The 21801-nt window shown below is 41.4% G+C and overlaps 1 protein-coding gene across 3 annotated transcripts in view; it reads left to right on the top strand.

The window, feature by feature from the left end:
• The first annotated feature begins 1505 nt into the window (after positions 1-1505).
• Positions 1506-21801, top strand: part of VBP1 (VHL binding protein 1) — a 33060-nt gene continuing 12764 nt past the window's right edge. Inside the window, exons 1-3 of one of the 3 annotated variants that reach the window (XM_033201200.1) lie at positions 1506-1638; positions 7717-7824; positions 15582-15706. In XM_033201200.1, the coding sequence (XP_033057091.1) occupies positions 7747-7824; positions 15582-15706 (203 nt within the window). In that variant the 5' untranslated portion in view covers positions 1506-1638; positions 7717-7746. Of the gene's footprint in view, positions 1639-7716; positions 7825-11920; positions 12073-15561; positions 15707-21801 lie in introns of those variants that run through there. The other 2 variants (XM_033201199.1, XM_033201201.1) reach the window with 2 other exon arrangements.

Genomic DNA, 21801 nt, shown 5'->3' with positions numbered 1-21801 from the left:
GGGAGATCAGAGTTCTGTCCGTAAACCCCTGGCTGGAGTTGCTGAAATTCCTGCAGCGAGGCCCCACCCAATGAGGAGGGTTGGGTTAGGGTCTGGCCTAAAGAGGCAGTCTGGGCTGGGCGTGGTGGCTCACACCTGTAATTCCAGCACTTTGGGAGGCCGAGGTGGGTAGATCACCTGAGGTCAGGTGTTCGAGACCAGCCTGGCCAACATGGTGAAACCCTGTCTCTACTAAAAATACAAAAAGTAGCTGGGCATGGTGGCACACCTGTAGTCTCAGCTACTCGGGAGGCTGAGGCAGAAGAATTGCTTGAACCCGTGAGGTAGGGGTTGCAGTGAGCTGAGATTGCACCATTGCACTCTAGCCTGGGCAACAGAGCAAGACTCCATCTCAAGCAAACAAACAAACAAACAAACAAACAAGACTAAAGAGGCAGTCTGGCCAAAATCTCCTGGGTCCAAACCATCTAGTCTCCCTGCCACCGGCAGGAGAAAAACAGCAGACTGGAGCCACAGTGATGGCTTTGGGGAACTCAGTAGTCTTAGGCAGCCAGCTGCTGCCATGATAGTGGCCACCCCCCTCCCTGGGAACTCAGTCGTCTTAGGGAGTCTCCAGCTGTGTGGCTGCTGAGAATTTGCCCAGCTCTGTGCTTAGGACCCAAGACCTTTGTGGCTTGGGCTCATGAGGGGGATCTCTTGATCCCCAGGTTGCATTGATTCACGGGAAAAGCATGGTTTTCTAGGCAGAGTAGCACAATCACTCACTGCCTCCCTTGGCTCGGGGTGGGGGCTCCCCTTGCCCTGTGTGGCTCTGTGGGTCGTGCCATCTGCCTTGTCATTCCCAATGAGAGAACCTGGATACCTCAATTGCCAGTGTAGGATTCACTCTCCGTTTTCGTTCTTCTTGGTGGGGACCTCTGACTGCAGCTTTTTCTAGTCAATCATTTTGGCCCCTCCCTTCAAGATTCTTCATTTCTAGCAACCTTCCAGGTGATGTTGATGCTTCTGGTCAATGGATTAGACTTTCAATAACAATGTCTAATGGCAACTGCCCAGTATGCACAGGACACCAGCACCAAGAACAGAAATTATTCAGCTGGCTGCAGTGGCTCACACCTGCAATCCCAGCACTTGGGAGGCTGAGGCGGGTGGATCACCTGAGGTCAGGAGTTCGAGACCAGCCTGACCAACATGGCGAAACCCTGTCTCTACTAAAAATACAAAATTAGCTGGGTGTGATGCTGCACATTCAATTTTAGCTCACATGATATATATAAAGAATGAAGGAATTTCTTATAGCAGAATTGGAAGCAAGAGTGTAAGAATACTTTGGGAAGGATCAGAAAGACAGATATTAAAAATGTATTTCTGCCTCCTTATTCAAGTCCCTGTAGCTGATCACTAGCTCTCTGGAGTACTTCTAAAGTCAGAAGTCACTGTGTCTCATGTTGTATCACCTAGTAATGGACAAAGAAACTAAGACAGGGATTAAAGTTATGACTGGTATTACTCCGCTTTTCATCTGCTGTGTTGAAAGCCAACTTATCATTTTTCACATTATTGTATACATCTAAAACATGTTATAAACGAAGACTGGAAGTGAACACTGAAAAACTGAGAAAGTTTTAGTTGTTGCAGGTAATGCGATTATGGTTCAAATTTTTCTTTATTTTTGTCTATTGTTATTGTTTTGTTTATGCAGTACAGAAAAGAGTCACAACTCTTTCTTTCTTAGCTAAGTTCACATTATTCTCTGATGTGGAATGTTTTCCAAGCAAATTCCTGTTCCTCAGGAAATTTGAGCTATTGTGAACTCTGCTCTGCCTTCTAAAACAACATAGCAATAATTCGATGTCTTTAAACCTCTTAAGGAAAGATAATTGCTTAAGGAATGATCACTGTCTTGGCTATAGAAAGTTCACAATGAATTTGTTCTCAGTGTTAAACATACAGCAGAATATTTTCTGTATCTTTTAATATTGCTTATTAAATACTAGTAGAAAATTTACTATATGGTAACTGACACTTTTTGTCAAGGTTCTGCCTCCAGTGACTCCCCAGCAAATGCTTATGTATAGGAAGAAAAAACGCTCTTTCTTTTTATATCATTCATATGAGTTTATTAGAAAATTTTGAATCAATTACACCCAATTGCAATTAAATTTCTCCAATTTATCATGCTATACCTTGCTTGAGTAGTCAAAGAGGACATAGTATACAAAGTATATAACACAAGGATAGTTTGAGTAATGTAGTGGAAAGACTGTATCACAAGATTGGAAACACCCTGGGATCAAGATCAAATTCGAATGATTTGCAAAGCTATGGGATCTTGTGGTGTAACGCATGGATTATGCATTATGTTAGAAATGGTTTGTGAAGGAATTCATCAATTTTGTAGCTTGTTTTATTTAGGCTCTGCACAGAGCATCTATACTGTATGATTATTCACTTTGTTTATCTTGTGCAGCTGTTTGCTAGAGAACCATAAGGAAGGGTTTTGAAAACAATTAATTTTTTTTTTTGAGATGGAGTTTCACTCTGTTGCCCATGCTGAAGTGAAGTGGCACAATCTCGGTTCACTGCATCCTCCGCCCCTCGAGTTCAAGTGAATCTCTTGCCTCAGCCTCCCAGGTAGCTGGGATTATAGGCGTTTACCACCATGCCTGGCTAATTTGTGCATTTTTCATAGAGATGGGGTTTTGCCATGTTGGCCAGGCTGGTCTCGAACTCCTGACCTCAGGTGATCCACCCGCCTCGGCCTCCGAAAGTGCTAGAATTACAGGTGTGAGCCACCGCACCTGGCCAGAAAAGCCTCTTTTAAGATATCAACAGTTCGATATATGGTTACAACTACTAACAGAAAAAAAAATTACACAGATATTTTTAAATGGAAAGTAATCCATCCACATTCTTTTCTTGCATTGGAAAAAATGGCAGCTGTCTGAGAAATAATAAGCATATGCTTTGTGAGATGGCTAACAGGAATAGAGAAAAGAACCCTGGAAATGGGGATAAAAAGAGATGTACAGAAGTGGAATAGTCAAGAGAAAGCTGTTTCAGAATTAATAGATAATCCAAAATAGGAATTATCAACATTCACATAATAGAGATTCAACTATTTTTTTTTTTTTTTTTTTTTTTTTTGAGACGGAGTCTCGCTCTGTCGCCCAAGCTGGAGTGCAGTGGCCGGATCTCAGCTCACTGCAAGCTCCGCCTCCCGGATTCACGCCATTCTCCTGCCTCAGCCTCCCGAGTAGCTGGGACTACAGGCGCCCGCCTCGTCGCCCGGCTAGTTTTTTTGTATTTTTAAGTAGAGACAGGGTTTCACCGTATTAGCCAGGATGGTCTCGATCTCCTGACCTCGTGATCCGCCCGCCTCGGCCTCCCAAAGTGCTGGGATTACAGGCTTGAGCCACCGCGCCCGGCCAGAGATTCAACTATTAATATAATTTAGTTTAGGTTACATTCTTGGTTTATTCCAAGAGTTATGAACTACTGTTTGCTGCTGTTTTTTTTCCCCTTCTGCAAGAATTTTATTGTTGTTTCATTTTGTTTTGTTTTATTTGCTATTTTGCTGTTTGGGATCACTTCTAGTCTATATCAATCAGGTTTAAAAACTTGAACTGATTTTGCTGTTATCATATAAAGCTTCTAATGGAAGAAATTGTTAATGCAGATAGAATATCTGGAATTTTTCTGATTCCAACCTTCTTTTAACTCATTTTTAGTTTATTATTTATATTCTGCCTATTTGGCAATATTTTCATGGTTTAAAATTTTTCTTAGTTAAAATATTTTTGTAATCACTAGTTCTATTTATAGCTTCAGTGCACTGCATAAATTTTATGCAATACAATACAGGTAATGGAAACTCTGAAGACATTTAGTTGCTCCAGCCATACACCAATTTGCTCATGTTGTTTTTGCTGTTGGTCCGTTCCAGAAAATGGTAAATATACAGGAACATGCAGAGGATAGCAAATATCCATGTTTCTGACACATCTCAAATTGCACGTGTCTGAAACTGTACCCTTGATCTCCCCAAAGCTGTTCTACTTGCAGCCTTCCCAATCACAGCTGATGACATCTCCATCCTTCCAGTTGCTCAGGCCAAAAGCCTTGGAGTCCTCCTTAATACATCTTTCTTTCACTCCACATACAATTCATGAGCAAATGCAATGGCCTTTATTTTCAGAATGCATCCTAACTTTTTCCTAATCCATTTTCTCTCACCTGGTTCACTGCAGTAGCCTTCTACCTGGGCTCCCTGCTTCTGCCCTTGCTCCCTACAGTTTTCTTCACACTGCAGCCAGAGTGATTGGCTTACAGTGTAAGTTAGATCAACCAACTTCATTGCAATTGCCCCCATTTCTCCCAGAGCAAAAGCCAAGATCCTCCATGCTGCCTCTCTGCTTCCATCTCCTGACACTCTTGCCTTGCTTAGTTCTTTTTAGGCATAAGGCTACTCTGTATATATTCTTGAAGTAAGGCAGGAGCAACCCATGTTTATATTAAAGGACGTTGAGATTGTCTCCTCGGTTCACTTTTCAACTCACTTTAATGTGACTTCTATCCTCACTGTTCCACTAAACTGCTAACATAAAGGTCTCTAATGACTTTCTTGTGACCTAATCGAATAGCTACTTCTCTGTCCTTGTCTTTTTTTTATTTTTATTTTTATTTTTTTTGAGATGGAGTCTCGCTCTGTCGCCCAGGCTGGAGTGCAGTGGTGCGATCTCGGCTCACTGCAAGCTCTGCCTCCCGGGCCCACGCCGTTCTCCTGCCTCAGCCTCCCGAGTAGCTCTGTCCTTGTCTTACTCAGTCCTTCTCTCCTATCACTCAACTAGCACATATTCTGATTCTAGAAATATGGAAATAATTAAAAGAAAGAAAAACTCATGTCTCTGTGGGATGTACATTCTAGTGGGGGGGAAGAAATAAATAAACAAGGTGACAAGTGCTATGGAGAAAATTGCAGCAGGGAAGAAGAATTAAGGGTATTGGAGTAGGTTTCCATTTTAAATAGGCTGGTCAGTGGGAACTCTATTGAAACTCAGTCTTGAGTAGATTTTTTTTTCTTTTTTTTTTTTTTTGAGACACAGTGTTGCTCTGTCACCCAGGCTGGAGTGCAGTGGCGCGATCTCGGCTCACTGCAAGCTCCACCTCTCGGGTTCACGCCATTCTCCTGCCTCAGCCTCCAGAGTAGCTGGGACTACAGGCACCTGCCACCATGTCCGGCTAATTTTTTTTATACTTTTAGTAGAGACGGGGTTTCACCATGTTAGCTAGGATGGTCTCGATCTCCTGACCTCATGATCTGCCTACTTCAGCCTCCCAAAGTGCAGGATTACAGGTGTGAGCCACCACGCCTGGCCTTGAGTAGAAATTTTAAAGAGGAGAAGGAGCAAGTCAAGTGGAAGAGCATTCCAGGAGAGGGAATAATCAGTGCAAATGCCTTGAAGTAAGACTGTGCTGAGAGAAAGAATGGATGAAATCACCTAGGGGTGAGTGGAGACTGAGCCCAAGGGTCATCTGTCATTGGGGCAGGGAAATGAGAAGCAACCTGCAAAAGAGGTAGAACAGGAGTGGCCAGTGAGAGAGCAGGAAACACTCTCCCTTCCTAGAGTTAGAAACACCATTTTCTCTTGGTTTTCCTCCCACCTCATATCTCTTTTGAGTCCTGTTTGGGTACTTCTCTACATCCTCTATAATAATATACTGTATGTGCCAGTTAATTTCCAGAAGAGGATCAGAGTATAATATGACACTAGGTGTGCATATATGTTAGAACTATGAGTGAACCCAAGCCCGGAAAAAATAGACTTAGTAGGAATTTAAGGTAGAAGGAGTAGAACTGAGATACTCCACAGGTCAGGGTCCAAGTGCCGAAGGAGTGTGGTAGATTCCAGGTTAGGCATCAGTAACCAAAGTCTATTTATTAGTATAACAGGGCTTGAGGCAAAAAGTATGGGTGCAGAGAAAACTATGAAGGGCTGCTTAAAGAGCCAGGTTATTTCAGATTCTTTCCAAATAATGGTGAACAGAACAGGGCCCATTTCCCAGGGAGAGAAGCTGACAGGAATCAGGTACAAAATAGATCCTAGCATTGACTTGACTACAGAGTGAGACTCCCACTCCTCAGGCATGAATAACTGTGGACCCAGGTGGATTAAAGGAGGCATATTCACCTAGGTTTCCTAAAAGGACTAGGTGCTCGGTCTAGTCACCACATGGGGCTATTCCAGGGTGTACCATCTGATAACATCACAGAAGTGGACCAAGATCTTCATCCTCAGGCAAGAGCAATTTCAAGGATTTCTAGGCAGCACTGGTTTGTAAGGCAAGAGGTCTTGGTACCTTGCTCACTTAGGCCTTTTGTTTGATACTGCAGAAGTGGCATCCCTGCACACTGCAGATAGCTAGGAACTGCTTCCAAATTGCTGACATGGGGCTAAGACAGGAGGAAGGACTGGAAAACTTAAATGTTACTATCAACTAAAATTCTTTCAACTTCATTTTCACTTCTCACCCATTCTATATATATGTGGGTATTTTTTTAAGATCCAAGTGCAAGACTCTGTTAACCTTCATCTTATTCAGTTGGGAACCTATCTCTAGTCTGTCAAGAAAATTAATGTTTCTGATTATATTTAATGTATTCATTATCCTTTCCAATGGGTATGTTATTCACATGCTCAGTGAACATGTCCTCTACAACATTTTCATTGATAGATAAAGATGAACAAGAAGATTAAGAATATAACCCTGCAGCATATCACCAGAAACCTCCCAGCAGGTCAACACATTAATCCTTAGCTTTTGGTTATGAGTCATTCGAACAGTTTCTAATTTACCCAGTTGTTCTTAAGTAAGCCCATATGTCCTCAATAAGTGAGGGAGAAGTGAGGGAAAAGATCAAGATGAGAAAGCAGTAGGCTTGGTAAGCCATGCCAAGGAGTTTACACACTATGTATAGTCAATGAGGGTCCATTTAATGGTTTTAAACAGTGGAGGGAGATGGCCACAGTCTTATATTAATGGTCTGTGCAATCTTCTTAGTTTGTTCTTCATTAATTGCTATTCTTTCATCTTTTGAATATAATTTAAAATCTGAGCTCATAAAGTAACTAGAAAAGTAAAACAAACTAAAGAGATGTCACATGCCTTTCTAGTTCCACCTACCTCCTTGACTTGATGTGCTTGCCCTTCCTTCACTACTTTCATCTGGCAAATTTCTATACATCCTTCACATTTAACCTGTAGATTGCCATATCAAGTCATATGTTCATACTAAAGTATTTCATGAAAGATACATACATACCAGTATATATTTAACACGTTCCACGTCCACCTACAAACTTCCTTTCTTTTATCTATGAGTATTATTGGCCTTGAGATGTTGGAGTTCTGTCTTGTAAAGGGTCCTTTGTAGGCCGTACTTTGTGGCTAGTTCATCCCTGCTTTTCAATAACTGTTCTTTAGGTTTTCCACACTCTTTGGTCTCTCACACTTTATCACTAGCAGCCCCTTCACAAATACATTTTCCTCTTTTTCTTTGCATCTGGCATTTAGCATTCCTTTCAATTGATGCTTATTAAATATTAATATAATATTTACTTTAGGGGGCTACTTGTTCTCATGGTACTATTATATTAGGAGAGCAATTAAATACTAATTAATTTTTAATTGTTTATTTTCTTTTAAAATTCATAGGTTCCAACTCCATTGGGAGCTTCTTCTCTAATGGCACCTCAACCCATTATTCATACCCAGCAAGGCCTAAGGACCAGTAGTCCTTCCACTCCATCCCTAGAACATCAGGTACATTTGGGTTGTTGTTGCTAAGCGCCTTGGCAGAGATAGGCAATCAGTGGAGGCAGGATCAGTGTTATAATGGAGTTTTGCAACATAGCCATCTTTTGTGTACTGTTGGTCTCTCATAGAAGAAAGCCTCATTGTAACATTTTCATCATCATAGAAAGACACAGAACTGTGCAGACCTGGTACAGACCTTTATAAACTTGTGTTGTTAAGCCTCAACTGCTTCTTATATTTATTCAGCCATCCTTTTATTCATTCATTTGTTTATTCATTCAACAAACCCAACTGTAATTAGTATTGGAGAAATGGCTAACCCAGTCTGGAGATTTCAAGGATGACTTAACAGAGAACTGATACTTAAGTTTAATGATAATATTTAAAAATAGACAGAGTTAACAGAGTGAGAAAGGATGCTCCAGATAAACATATACGCAGAGAGGAAGCACAAAGCACCATGGAACTCAAAGAAGAGAACAATTAATTTAGCAAAGGAAGCTTTCAAGTACTAAATGATAAAGAAGATTTCAAATAGTAGATGCATAGTGGATGGAAGAAGTTTGGCATTACAGGCAGAAAGAATAGGTTGAACAAAGAAATGGAAGTAGGCAGTGGTAATGTGAGGGAGTATAGCTGAAGTGTATGGGAGAGTGTCATGATCCAGGTGTCCATTGTCTCAGAGTATTGTATTCTAGAAGACTTTACAAGGTTTCTTCTTTCAGTCTTCAATTGATGTGCTGAGCCCCCTGATACCTGAACATTTGTTTTAGGAGGACTGACGAAGCTTCAGATGTTAGATAATGAGAAAAATGGAGTGACAATTTGCCTCCTTCCTGTTCTCATAGCAAGGCTGGTGGCATCATTTTTTTTTTCATTTTAAGTTTATTTTTTATTTTTATTATTATTATTATTTTTTATTATACTTTAAGTTCTAGGGTACACGTGCACAACGTGCAGGTTTGTTACATGTGTATACATGTGCCATGTTAGTGTGCTGCACCCAGTAACTCGTCATTTACATTAGGTATGTCTCCTAATGCTATCCCCGCCCCACCCACAATAGGACCTGGTGTGTGATGATCCCCTTCCTGTGTCCAAGTGATCTCATTGTTCAATTCCCACCTATGAGTGAGAACATGTGGTATTTGGTTTTCTGTCCTTGTGATAGTTTGCTGAGAATGATGGTTTCCAGCTGCATACATGTCCCTACAAAGGACACGAACTCATCCTTTTTTATGGCTGCATAGTATTCCATGGTGTATATGTGCCACATTTTCTTAATCCAGTCTATCATTGATGGACATTTGGGTTGGTTCCAAGTCTTTGCTATTGTGAATAGTGCCACAATAAACATACGTGTGCATGTGTCTTTATAGCAGCATGACTTATAATCCTTTGGGTGGCATCATTTTGCCAAAATGGATTTCCTGAGCAGAGTCTCCAGACTCCCACCATGTAATTGCTGTAGCTGCTCTCTAAGCAACAGCAAGAGCAATGGTTGCCTATGATTTCTTGTCTTGGGCGGGGAGTGTGATCCCTGAGTAACATAAGCTCACCTTGGCATGGGAAATTTCATCAAATATTCTGGTCTCTGCTGGCTTAGCTTTCTTGAAACTGTAATGTGCCCACACATTGTTATTTTTGAGCCATCATCTGTAAACAGAGACTACAATATGTGAAAGGTGATGAATTTTTTAGAGATTAGCAATTCCAAAATCCTCTTTAGGAAGAGGAAATGGAGGCCCTAAGAGAGATGACTTCCAAGGTTTCTTGGCTCCAAATCCAGAATTTTTTTCCAATGTGTGGGCAAAAGCAGGCCTTCCATGCAAGGTGGATTCCACTACACTTAGTGTCTCTGGCACTTAGCATTGACTGTCTTGCCCAGCTAGGTGGTTTTTCTTGTGAGTGTCTTAGTTTCTTAACTAGATTTATTATCTCCAGTTATACACTGCATCAAATTCTTCTAGTGTAACTTATCTTCACTACCTCAATGTTGAGCACATTGTACATGCTCCACAAACATTTGTTGCTTGATTCACACAGCCAATAAATAATGACGAAGCTGCTATGTATCAGGCTCAGTGTGAGGCCCAGAGAAGCAAAGGCAAGAGAAACAAGTCCCTACCCTTAAGAATTTATAGGCTGATAGAGGAACTCATCTCAGCTTCTCTTTTTCTTTGGTACTGACATCAGACATTTTAGAGTCAAGTTGAAAAGAGTTGGTCATATTTTTGGGCTTTCATATTTCAAGGCATTTCAACATATCCACAAATAGCAGGCCCAGTGAGCTGTGCAATATCATGGGGCTCCAATGTTTTTGGAGCCTTGGTCCTGAGCCAGACTGAATGCCCTCTCTTATCTATATATGTGAAGAATAGCCCTTCTTCCTCCCCAGGAGGCTGTGAGGGATTTAAAACAGATGTCTATCTGAGGGATCCTGCAGATCTCCCATGCTATCAGGAGGCTGTGTGATTTCTCCCCATCATGAGGCCTTTATCATGACAAGTTATGGCTCATGTCTCAGACCCCTGAGTTTCTTATTCTGTGCCATATCCATGCCTTTCAATTATCAGGACAGTAGCTGAAATTTATTGAGGGCTTACTAGGTACTAGGCACAGTATCAAGTATGTTATATGTGTAATTCCATTCAATCTACTTAATAATATGTGCCCAAAGCCCCATTATTATGGTTATTTTACAACGGAGAAAACAGAGACACTGTTAAAGTAACTAACCTAATATCCCATAGCCAATAAATAATCAAGCTTGACTGCAAAGTACATGCTCTTAGCCTTAACCATTATGCTGAATGCACCATCTTTCCCAATTATTATCCAGGAAATCTTGTGACTGGGAATTTACCATGGCTTATACTGAAGGTCTTCGTGTAGCCTGAGGAGTCCGGCCCAAAGGAGATTCAGGAACATGAAAGCAGAGTTCAAACCTTTTTACATCCATGCTTTTTATTGGGTTTGGTGGGAAAGGAAGAGCTTGGGTGGACATAGGGGCAGAGGTATTTGGAGGGGTGTAATTACTCACCTTGGGGCCCAAGATCAGTTTTTCTAAATTGAGAACTGCATAGTTACAGAAGGAACCCGGAGGACCCAGTGGGATTTAGTGACAATCATGGGATGCAGAATTAGTACTAGTGCCCTGATGACTCACCAGAGGTCGTAGTCAAAATGTATTAGCACTAGAAGTGAGTCTGGAGATCCTCTAGTCCAAAGCTCACATTTCACATGTGAGGACACTGAGCTAGATAGGTCAAGACATTTGTCTAATGAGGCACAGCCTGTTAATGACAGGGTTAAACTAGAACCCAGGTTCTAGGGCCTATTGCATAGTGGCAAGCCTAGGAATGGATTCTGGAAATAAAGCAGGATAATGTCTGGGAGTCCCCAGGCCATCCTTCTGGCAGATGAGGTGGTGGGGTCGGGTTGCAGAAGGATTAGTTGCCTAGAACAAAGGACTTCTCCACATCACCTTGGATAAATAACATCAGTCCCAGGAAAAAGGAAATCACATAGAAGCCTAGGTGGAGTTCTTACGATTTTGTATGTAGACTATGAAGTTTTGGAAACGTTTGAGCTGGAGAGAAGACATTCTGTTCAAAGGTGGCTTTCAGGAAAGGCTGGTGCGACCACTCTGAAACAGACACAACGTAAGTGGTAAGTTCCCTTCAAGGGGCAGGAAGCTCCCTGGGATGGTGAGACCAGAAAGGCACAGAGGCTGAACCCTCTTGATGGCGCTAGGTCCCAGGTTCGCTAGCATCCGAGGGGGATTGAGTCTCTCCAGAGGCCATTGTGAAGGCTGCTGCCAGTTCTAGGGTCGGGGTGGGGTCAGGCTAGGTCCCTATTCCTAGGGCTTTAGCACCGCTCACTCACAAATCCCCTTTTCCCAGGAGGGCGTATGGGTTTTTCCTGTCGCTCTAGCTTCTCTTCCGCGGCCCTTCCACGCTTGTCACTTACCTGAGGGCAGCCAATGAGCACCTACAGGTTGGGCTACTTTCGGCCAAAGGAGAACGGGGGCTTATGGGGGACCCTCCCTGCGCACCAATGAAAGTGCATGGAGAGGCGGGCCTGCAAGTGCTAACAAGCCAATCACAGAATCCCGGCGGCCGGCGGTCCGGGAGGCAGTCGCGCGCTCGCATCCCCAAGATGGCGGCCGCTAAGGACAGTTGTGGCAAAGGAGAAATGGCCACAGGGAATGGGCGGCGGCTCCACCTGGGGATTCCTGAGGCCGTGTTTGTGGTAAGAGGCACGCTGTTCCCTGGCATCTTGGCTTGAGGCCGTGGACTGCCCCCTTTCTTCCCGGCTCCCACCCAGGCCTCGATTGTTGGAAGGAGCTGAGCTAAATGTTCAGGGAGGGGGCGCTCGGTCTGCTCTCACTCTTCGCTCCTGGCTAGATTGAGCTCTGCTGGGGCCGGTCCGGAAGAAACGTAGCTCGAGAAGGCCCTAGAAGATGAACGAGGTGTGGGGCCGCAGCGAGGGGCGAGGGGCGAGGGGCGAGGGGCGGCGGGCGGCGGGCGCGGGTCAGGGCGGCCTGAGGGACCTCCGGGCTGCCGCCGGTTTTCGTCCCCCTGCTGGTTGGAAAAGGGGAGGTGGTGAGGAGCTCGACTCAGCATGGATGCTGGAGAGACAGTACAATGAATAGGCAGACAGCCAATGCTAAGATGTGAAAACGGAATATCACCTTGTCTGTTGAAGGAATGCAGTGGTCTGTTGCCTCGGGGAAAATGGAAGAGACCGATGGGAAAGTAGGATGATAGGGTGAGAGTGTTAAGTCCTTCTGTGTTTTGCTAAGGAATTGAGGTTTTTCCGGTAGGCAACGGGCTGTCATCAGAAGGCCTTTCGTTTTAGGTACATCATTCTGACAACTTAGTGGAGAATGAATTGTTGAGAGAGGAGGCTGAACCCTCGTGATGGCGCTAGGTCCCAGGTTCGCTAGCGTCCGAGAGGGGATCGGGTCGCTCCAGAGGCCGCCTGTTCTGGGTGGCTTTAAAAATTTCTTATTTTATTTATTTAATTTAGAAATAGTAGTTGAAAACTATTTGACTAATGAGAGAAAACATCTCACTGGCCCTCCAGGCCAGGTCATCTGTCTGTCCCCACTTAGCTACTATAAAATCTTCATGGAAGTTTCTCAACCATTTGGTTTGTACCTTACCTTACCTCTGCCTTTTTCACTAACCACGTCTTATATCCTTCTAAAGACTCATTTATTTATACCACACTTGGTATTGTATATTTGCATTTGCTGATTGAATTTCGTAATTGTTTGGTTATTATTTTGTGTTTTTATGAGCTGTGTCATTTATTTCTCTACATTGATCTATTATCTAATCATAACAAAGAATAAAATTTGTTGAGTGCCGGTCACTTTCTTAATGATTTTACAAAACTCGAGGTGGTAGCTACTGTTATGCCCGTTTTTTAGATGATAAAACTGAGGTACGGGGCCCTTGAGTAACTTGCCCAGGCCACACAGGATGTAAGTGAGGAATCCAGGATTTGAACTTGGGCAATCTGTGGAGGTCCAGACCGGCGGCTTACCCCTCATGCTCTGCTACTGGGTAATGTAAGTAGCAGAGAGTTCTCATGCATGGCCCCACTTCTCCTGGTCATAGCACAGTGCCTGACACATAGTATAAGTTCAAACTCGGTGTCTAATTGAATTTCCATAGTGCCTGAAATGTTACATTCATAGTGCTCAGCTAGAGATGGCCTCAGAAATCTAACTCGGGAGGAGACACTTTATCTGAGGGCTTTATAATGTCTTAAAATGCTTTTTCCCTACAATGTCATGGTTGTTTTTTTCTAGACCTTAAAATTTCTACGTGCATAATTTAATAAGCAACCCAAATTTTATATAACTGTTTTTGTTTCCAAACTATTAATAATTGAAGGGACATGGTATTGTAGAAAGATTATTGGCCCTGAGTTTCTTTAACTGAAATAGGGATGACAATACTTAGAGAGTTGTTATGAGAAACAGAGGACATGCTTGCAGTATTGCAGTGTAGTAGGTGTCGTATAGATATTAATGTTCATGATGATAGGAGGCAATGTACCATAGTGGTTAGAAATCAGACCCAGTCCATTCCCCAACCCCACTGAGGCAGTAATTTGTTTTCTTTCTCCGCTTGAATTGTTCTTTCACCCTTGTCCATTTCATGACCTCTTCATCTTTCCACATCTAGTTCAGCTATCACCTCCCTGTAGTTTTCGCTGACCTCTACCCCAAAACAAAATCCCTGGCACTTTGTGTTCCTGTGGCACATTATGCTATAGATAGGTGTCACGTACTCTTATAAGCATCTCACCTATGCTAACTCATTTAATTTCTGGTGATGAAAAGGTACTTGTACAGATGATGAGGAGATTGAGGCAAAGAGAGGTTAAGTAACTTCCCTAAGGTCAACTCATCTAGTGAGTGGTGAAGCCAGGATTCAAACCAGGCACCTCCTGTCTCTTAACTACAGCCTATGCTGCTATAGTTAATTCTTGCTGAACTCCAGCACCTAATAACATGTATCATGTGCTAGAAACTTACACTTCTTTCTCTTCCCTCCAGTGACCCTTCTAGGAAGATGGCATCTCTCTTTTACATGCAGAACTCAGCCATTAACTCTCAGCCTCACCTTTTCAATTTCCTTTACTGTCTCTAGTTTGATGGCTTCATAGTTCACTCCCTTGCTGTGTTTCTCTTCCTTTTTTTTCCTTGTTTCAGCTAAGATATTCTCTGGTAGCTAATAAATATGGATAAGAATAATGATTTGAAGATCTTAGAAGCTATAAGATAATTGAAGTTACTTATAATAAAGAACTAGACTTCTGTAAAGTACTAGACAGCTCTTGTAGCATCTCTTTTAAGTTTCCATATATTTTCATCTTGTTTCTGATCCTTATCTAATTAACTAGCCTTTCTTCAAGGATCAGCATGTGGTATAAAAATATTTTAACGTCAGTTTTACTGCTTTTCTTTTGATCAGTTACTTCTGTTACAAAAGATTATTCTGTTTGCCTTTTAGATTTACTTTGTTTCGGTCATTTGATACTGAAGGAAGCATTTGTGGATTGCCTTGGGAACCCAGTAACCATATTTAGTATGATTTCTATGGCAAAACTTGTTGAATTAAAAATAAGTAATAAAATTGATAATCTTGACATACAACCTGTAAAATCATTTTGTGAATAGGATGCATGAATAGGCAATGTATTTGATTGTTAGTATTTTCATATTTACTACTAGGGATGCATGGGAAATGCATAAATAGTGGGCAAAGTCATTCTTCTTTTCCTACTTATGAATAAAAAAATGAAGAGGAAAGTGAAAGAATAAGTTAGCTATATAATATATATACTGTCTGAAATTCTCTAACTTTTTATAACTACAAGTTGAGCATCCTAAATCTGAAAATCTGAAATCCAGAATGCTCTAAAATCCAAAACTTTTTGAACACCAATATAATGCTCAAAGGAGATGCTCATTGGAGCATGTTGGACTTTGGATGTTTGGCTTGGGGATGCTCAACTGGTATAATGTAAATATTCCAAAATCCAAAAAAAAAAATCTAAAATCCAAAACAATTCTGGTCCCAGGCATTTTAGATAAGGATGCTTAACCTGTACTTTTAGTTAAAAACAAACCTTTGGAGGAAAAGCTTTTTTTCTTTTATGTTTTAAAAACAAAGCAGTCAAAAAATCTGATGAGTTGCGTGAATTCTAAAATTTGTAAAGTATTATTTCTGATATTAAAGGAAGATGTAGATTCCTTCATGAAACAGCCTGGGAATGAGACTGCAGATACAGTATTAAAGAAGCTGGATGAACAGTACCAGAAGTATAAGTTTATGGAACTCAACCTTGCTCAAAAGAAAAGAAGGTAAGTGTAAAAATTTCTAAGTTATGAAAATCGTATATGGCTTGAACTTTAAAAAAATTGAGATATAATTTACATATGATAAAATATTCAGATGTCAAGTCCTCCAAGGTGGCTGTACCATATGAAATTTCCACCAGCAATGTACAAGAGTTCCAGTTGTTCCACATCCTTGCCAACACTTGGTATTACCAGTCTAAATGTGGTTTTGAAAACAGAATGGTTATTAAAGACTGTATTCCAAAGCTTTCAAAATCATAACATCTTATATGTCTAGTTCATCCTTCTAATTTTGCCAGTGAGATTAGAGACCCACAGGGTCTGGGGCACAAGACTTAATTAGTTATGAAATCCCAAGATTTCATAACTAATGGGCATAGGAAAAAAGGTATCCTTACTCTCAATTCTTTATTTCCCTACATAATTTTATATAGCTTATAAAGTCAATTCACTGTAATAAATATTTATAGATCTTTGTTTTGTGCATGTGCCAGCATTCTTCTGTGAGATAAATATTTATGGGATGCCAGCTAGATGCCACATACTGTTTTGGGTGAAATAACATTCAGTATCTGCTTTCAACAAGGACACAGGACTGGGCATGGTGGCTCAAACCTGTAATTCCAGCACTTTGGGAGGCTGAGGTGGGAGGATCTCTTGAGTCCAGGAGTTCAAGACTAGCCTGGGCAACTTAGGGAGACCCTGTCTCTACAAGTAATTAAAAAATAATTAGGCTGGGCGTGGTGGCTTGCGCCTGTAATCCCAGCACTTTGGGAGGCTGAGGTGGGCAGATTGCCTGAGCTCAGGAGTTTGAAACCACCCTGGGCAACATGGTGAAACCCCGTCTCTACTAAAATACAAAAAAATTAGCCGGGCATGGTGGCACGGGCTTGTAATCCCAGCTACTCGGGAGGCTGAGTTGGGAGAATCGCTTGAGCCCGGGAGGTGGAGGTTGCAGTGAGCCGAGATTGCGCCACTGCACTCCATCTTGGGCAACAGAGTAAGACTCTGTCTCAAAAATAATAACAGTAATAATAATTAGCTGGGTATGGTGGCATGCACCTATGGTCACAGCTACTCTGGAGGCTAAGGTGGGAGGATCACCTGAACCCAGGACGTTGAGGCTGCAGTGAGATGTGATCATGCCCCTGCACTCTAGCCTGGGCAACAGTGCGAGATCCAGTCTAAAAAGCAAACAAACCACACAAAAAAACCAGGGACACAGGTTGGGGGAAATTATAGGTATATAAATAAAATTATAGGTATATAAATAAAATCTACACAAAGTAGAGCAGTGGAGGTACTTTGGTACAAAGTAATGAGTTACAGGGGGATGGTAACTCATTACTTTGAAACAAAGCACCTCATTAATCTGGAGGGGCCAAGGAGGTTCAGAGGAAGCTTCTAAGAGGAACAGATACCTGTGTAGAATTTCAAAGATTAGTTATGAGTTTGGAGGCAGACTAAAGTGAGGAAGGGTAGTCTGTGCATAAGGCACCATTTATGCAAAGGTACGGAAGTTTGTAGATGTATTTTCTCATTTGATTTTGGTGACAGTTGTAGAAATTTGAATATGTACTTTGTATTAGATGAGATGAAAAGTCATTGACATGGAAAGATGGAGAGTGTTAATGGACAGAAGCAAGATAGAAAGCATTAAGAACAGTATACTCTTGTTTTGGAAGAAAATGTATATATGCACAGGAGTATCTGGAGGAGTCCACACTGAAGGCATATTAACAGTGGTAATCTCTGGGTAGTTAGAATATGGCATTTTTCTTGTTTTTGCTTATCTGTATTCTTAGTTTTTTACAATGTACATGTACTGCTTTTGTGATAGTAAAAGTTTATTTGAAAAAGAAAAAGCCATTGGATTTGAGATCATCTACAGGGAGGTTACAGATAGAGAAGAAAATGTGCCTTGGGGTGGGGTGCAGTGGTTCATGCCTGTAATCCCAGCATTTTGGGAGGCTGAGGTAGGCGGATCGCTTGAGCCCAGGAGTTCAAGACCAGTGTGGGCAACATGGCAAAACCCTATATCTACAAAAATTAGCTAGGTGTGGTGGTGCATGCCTGTAGTTCCAGCTACTAGGGAAGCTGAGGTGAGAGTATTGCTTAAGCCAGGGAGGTTGAGGCTGCAGTCAGCTGTGAGTGTGCCACTGCACTCCAGCCTGGGCAACAGAGTGATACCCTGTCTCAAGAAAAAAAAAAAAAAGGAAAAGAAAATGAGCCTTGGGACTGAGTCCTGGGAGAGGGGGAAATTTGTGTATCAAAGTTACATTGCTCTTCTAACTAGTAAATTAATGATAGACAAAAAAAAAAAAAAGAAAAAGAAAAAAGTTATATTGCTAACTCTACAACTGTGGTATATAGCAGGATACTCACTCTAGCTTAACATATGGTCTAGGCCTAAATGTGGGGAGAAGGGGTAAAAATTCGAAACACTGAGAAAGCATCAGTGAACACTGGTGTTCTGGATGAGAACAGTGTTTGTCTAGTGTTTTAAAAGAGAATGGTAGAGTTGGAGATAGTGAGTTAGGAAAACTTTCTTGAGTTTTACCTATTTTAATAGTGGGTTGGTTATTTTTTTGAGACAGGCTTTCTCTCTGTTGCCCAGGCCAGAGTGCAGTGGTATGATCACAGCTCACTGTAGCCTCGACCTCCTGGGTTCAAGCAGTTCTTCCACCTCAGCCTCCCAAGTAGTTGGAGGGCTATTTTTCTCTTTTTATTTTTCTGGAATTTCTCTCATCCCTATGATGTCAGCTGTGCACCAAAACTATTTTTGTGCCATGATCTAGTTGTTTTGCAGCAGATGGCTCTGTAGTTTAGATGCTAACCTTTTTATATATGTTGTAAATCTTTTCTTGCAGCCTGTCATGTAACTTTACCTTCAAGCTGTGTAAAAGTTCCTTAGTATTTCATGTGTTAATCTCTTTTTTGACTCTTGAATCTGAGATCTTTTATCTTTCTTTAATTGGAAATTTTGTGATTATCACTTCTTTTTTTTTATCATCAGTTAATTTTTTTTCCTCTTTCTGAGATACCTGTTTACAGATATTGACACTTCTAATTCTGCCTTCCATTTCTTTATGTTATTTCCCTTTTTTCTGTCTTTGTCATTGATCTTTTGGCAATTAGATGGATAGCCATGAGTTCTTTGTTTCAGCTGTTACGATTTTTATACCTAGTAGTTCTGGTTGGTTCTTCTTCATATTGCCAATATTCTTTCTTTTCTCTTTGTGGTATCTTTAAGTATTTAATGTATAATTTTATCTTTTGGTATTTGTTAATTTTGTTTCATATCGTAGAGTCTGTTGAATTTATTGTCTTTATTTATTATAATGATCAAATTCTAATTTATTTTCCCTGTCAGCTTAGATTCCCTCAGGGATATCAGCTACTTTGGCCAGTAATGTATGTGGAGGTGGGGGTAATTTAAGTCACTCCTGGTGGGTAGGGGTGGGAGGAATGCTGCTGGTATCCCAGTCTAAGGGCATAGCCATCAGACAAATACTTCTCCCCAACCAGATAATTCCACCTCTGGGGGATTCTTTCCATTTCTGCTGTCTTCATTATCATCACAGGAGGGAAAGGGAGTCGGGAGAGGTGGGCTGCTGGGGACTAGTACTTGTAATTCTTAGCTTCCCAACTTGGCCTTCCCCCTGCCACTAGCCAATTCTGCCATTTTTCTGCCCTGTAGCAGTGATGAGGTAGGTAATGTGACTCCCTGGGGACAGTTCAGAGGGAGAAAAGGAACACAGCTAGAACATTTTCTTTTAGCTTTATTCCTCTTTTGAAGGCTTGATTCACTTTCCCTCTAAGCTGCTGTCTCCGCTTTCACAGCTCTAGCCCCTCCTAGGACCTGGAGGTTTCCATTGTTGTTACAATAACAATGACCTGGAGCTGGCAGAAGTGCCCTTTGACAGAAGAGTAGATAAAGAAGTTGTGTTTGTTATATTTGTAATGGAATAGTGCACAGCAGTGAAAATGAATGAACAAATCTTAGGATCTTGATTGAGTTTAAAAAGCAAACCCCAGCCGGGCGCGGTGGCTCACGCCTGTAATCCCAGCACTTTGGGAGGCAGAGGTGGGCAGATCACCTGAGGTCGGGAGTTCGAGACCAGCCTGATCAACATGGAGAGACCCCCATCTCTACTAAAAATACAAAATCAGCCGGGCCTGGTGGCGCATGCTTGTAATCCCAGCTACTCGGGAAACTGAGGCAGGAGAATTGCTTGAACCCAGAAGACGGAGGTTGCAGTGAGCCGAGATCACGCCATTGCACTCTAGCCTGGGCAACAAGAACGAAATTCCATCTCAAAAAAATGAAATAAGAATAATATAAAAGCAAACCCCAGAAAAATGCATACAGCATGAGACCATTTGAATTAAGGTCAGAAGCCACCAATGTTAAAGAATATTTTGTTTAGGGATACACACAAATAGGGTGAAACTAATTGAAAAAGAAAAAAACAGGACTGTAAACACACTGTTCAGGCAAGCTACTTTCTCTTTTGTTTTTATTTGTTTTTTATTTTTGAGATGGAGTGTTGCTCTGGCATTCCAAGCTGGAGTGCAGTGGCGCTATCTCGGCTCACTGTAACCTCCACCTCCTGGGTTCAAGGGATCCTCACGCCTCAGCTTCCCAAGTAGCTGGGATTACAAGTATGCACCACCATGCCCAGCTAACTTTTTTGTATTTTTTTTAGTAGAGGCTGGGTTTCACCATGTTGGCCAGGCTGGTCTGGAACTCCTGGCCTCAGGTGATGCACCCGCTTCGGCCTCCTAAAGTGCCAGGATTACAGGCGTGAATCACTCTGCCCAGGCAAGCTACTTTCTCTTCAGGTGAAGCAGGGTAGGGAGGAGTGTATTGCTTGGGCACATACAATGTCATTGGTTGTCTGGTTCCTGAGTTAGCTAGGGCTGCAGCTGCTTGATTGATTAATACGCTTTATAATGTATTACATATAATATTTATATATACAAAATGCATCTTAAAAGTCATTTACATGACCAAAAAATCTTGATCTGAACATACTCCTTATGTTGTATGTGTATCACATATTTTACAAATGTATAACATCTTTGTGGTGTTTACCTATATGAACATATCATACAAAAATAAGCAAACTTGAGCCATCTATGGCATCCAGATTGAATTGTAGTGAAAAAATGAATGCCATGTGTTTCTAGATTATTCACTAGACTGTATTATCAAATGATGACACTATTTTTTTTTTAAGCGGCAAGCTCATTTAACACATTTCTTGCCAGGTCAGTAGCACAGGGTGTAGTAAATTTGCCCTGCCAACCTCCTGCACACATGGAGTGACTTCCTTTATGTGACGCAATAAGTTCATTTTCATTGTTGTGTTTAAATTTTGTTTACATTCTGTTCTCTAATAATATTTAGTAAATTTACCTTGAAAGAACCAGAGCTTTGTTATTATATCCTTAGTCTGTTTTGCTAGAAATTACATTGTGATTTGACAGAGACCCTAGAACTGTTTCACCATAAAGAACTAAACCCCAGTGACAAAAAAGGTGTCATTGTTTTCTCTCTTTAATTGACTGAATGTTTTTAGCATACCATGTTTTTCTCTTATGTTCTTGTCAGTGAGGTTGATTGCATTTGGGAGTCACTTACTAGCCTTTTGCTAGTAGCTATCATATAACTTACCCATTAAGTCAGATCAGTCGGATCATGTCCATCATTGTTTTTTTAATTTATTGTGTTTAAATCAGTGATCTATTTATAATTTTAAGAATGATTGTTACCTAATTTGAAAAGAAGAGCATTTAAGGAAGAAGTACCCAAAGCTTAAAAAGAATCACCAAATTATACTGTATCATAATGTGGTGTGTTTGGCATTCAGATGATGGTGTACATTTTTCACAGTGTGACAAGTGCACATACTGAGAAGGTGTCACTGTGCTTTGCCTGGCATTTAGCTGACTGTGATGTACATGTGTGTATACCGAATGCATACACCAGGAGCAGCTATGTGCATCACTGGATAGGGGATTGGTGTCTTCTATTTTAGAATATAACTTTTGAATCCATGTTATTTTTAAATTTAGTTTTTAAATTAATCTAT

Source organism: Trachypithecus francoisi, unplaced genomic scaffold (genome assembly GCF_009764315.1).
Source record: "Trachypithecus francoisi isolate TF-2019V2 unplaced genomic scaffold, Tfra_2.0 Lachesis_group6, whole genome shotgun sequence".
NCBI classification, from domain to species: Eukaryota; Metazoa; Chordata; class Mammalia; order Primates; family Cercopithecidae; genus Trachypithecus; species Trachypithecus francoisi.
Note: the sequence above shows the minus strand (reverse complement) of the source record. Positions and strands in the feature narration are given on the sequence as shown.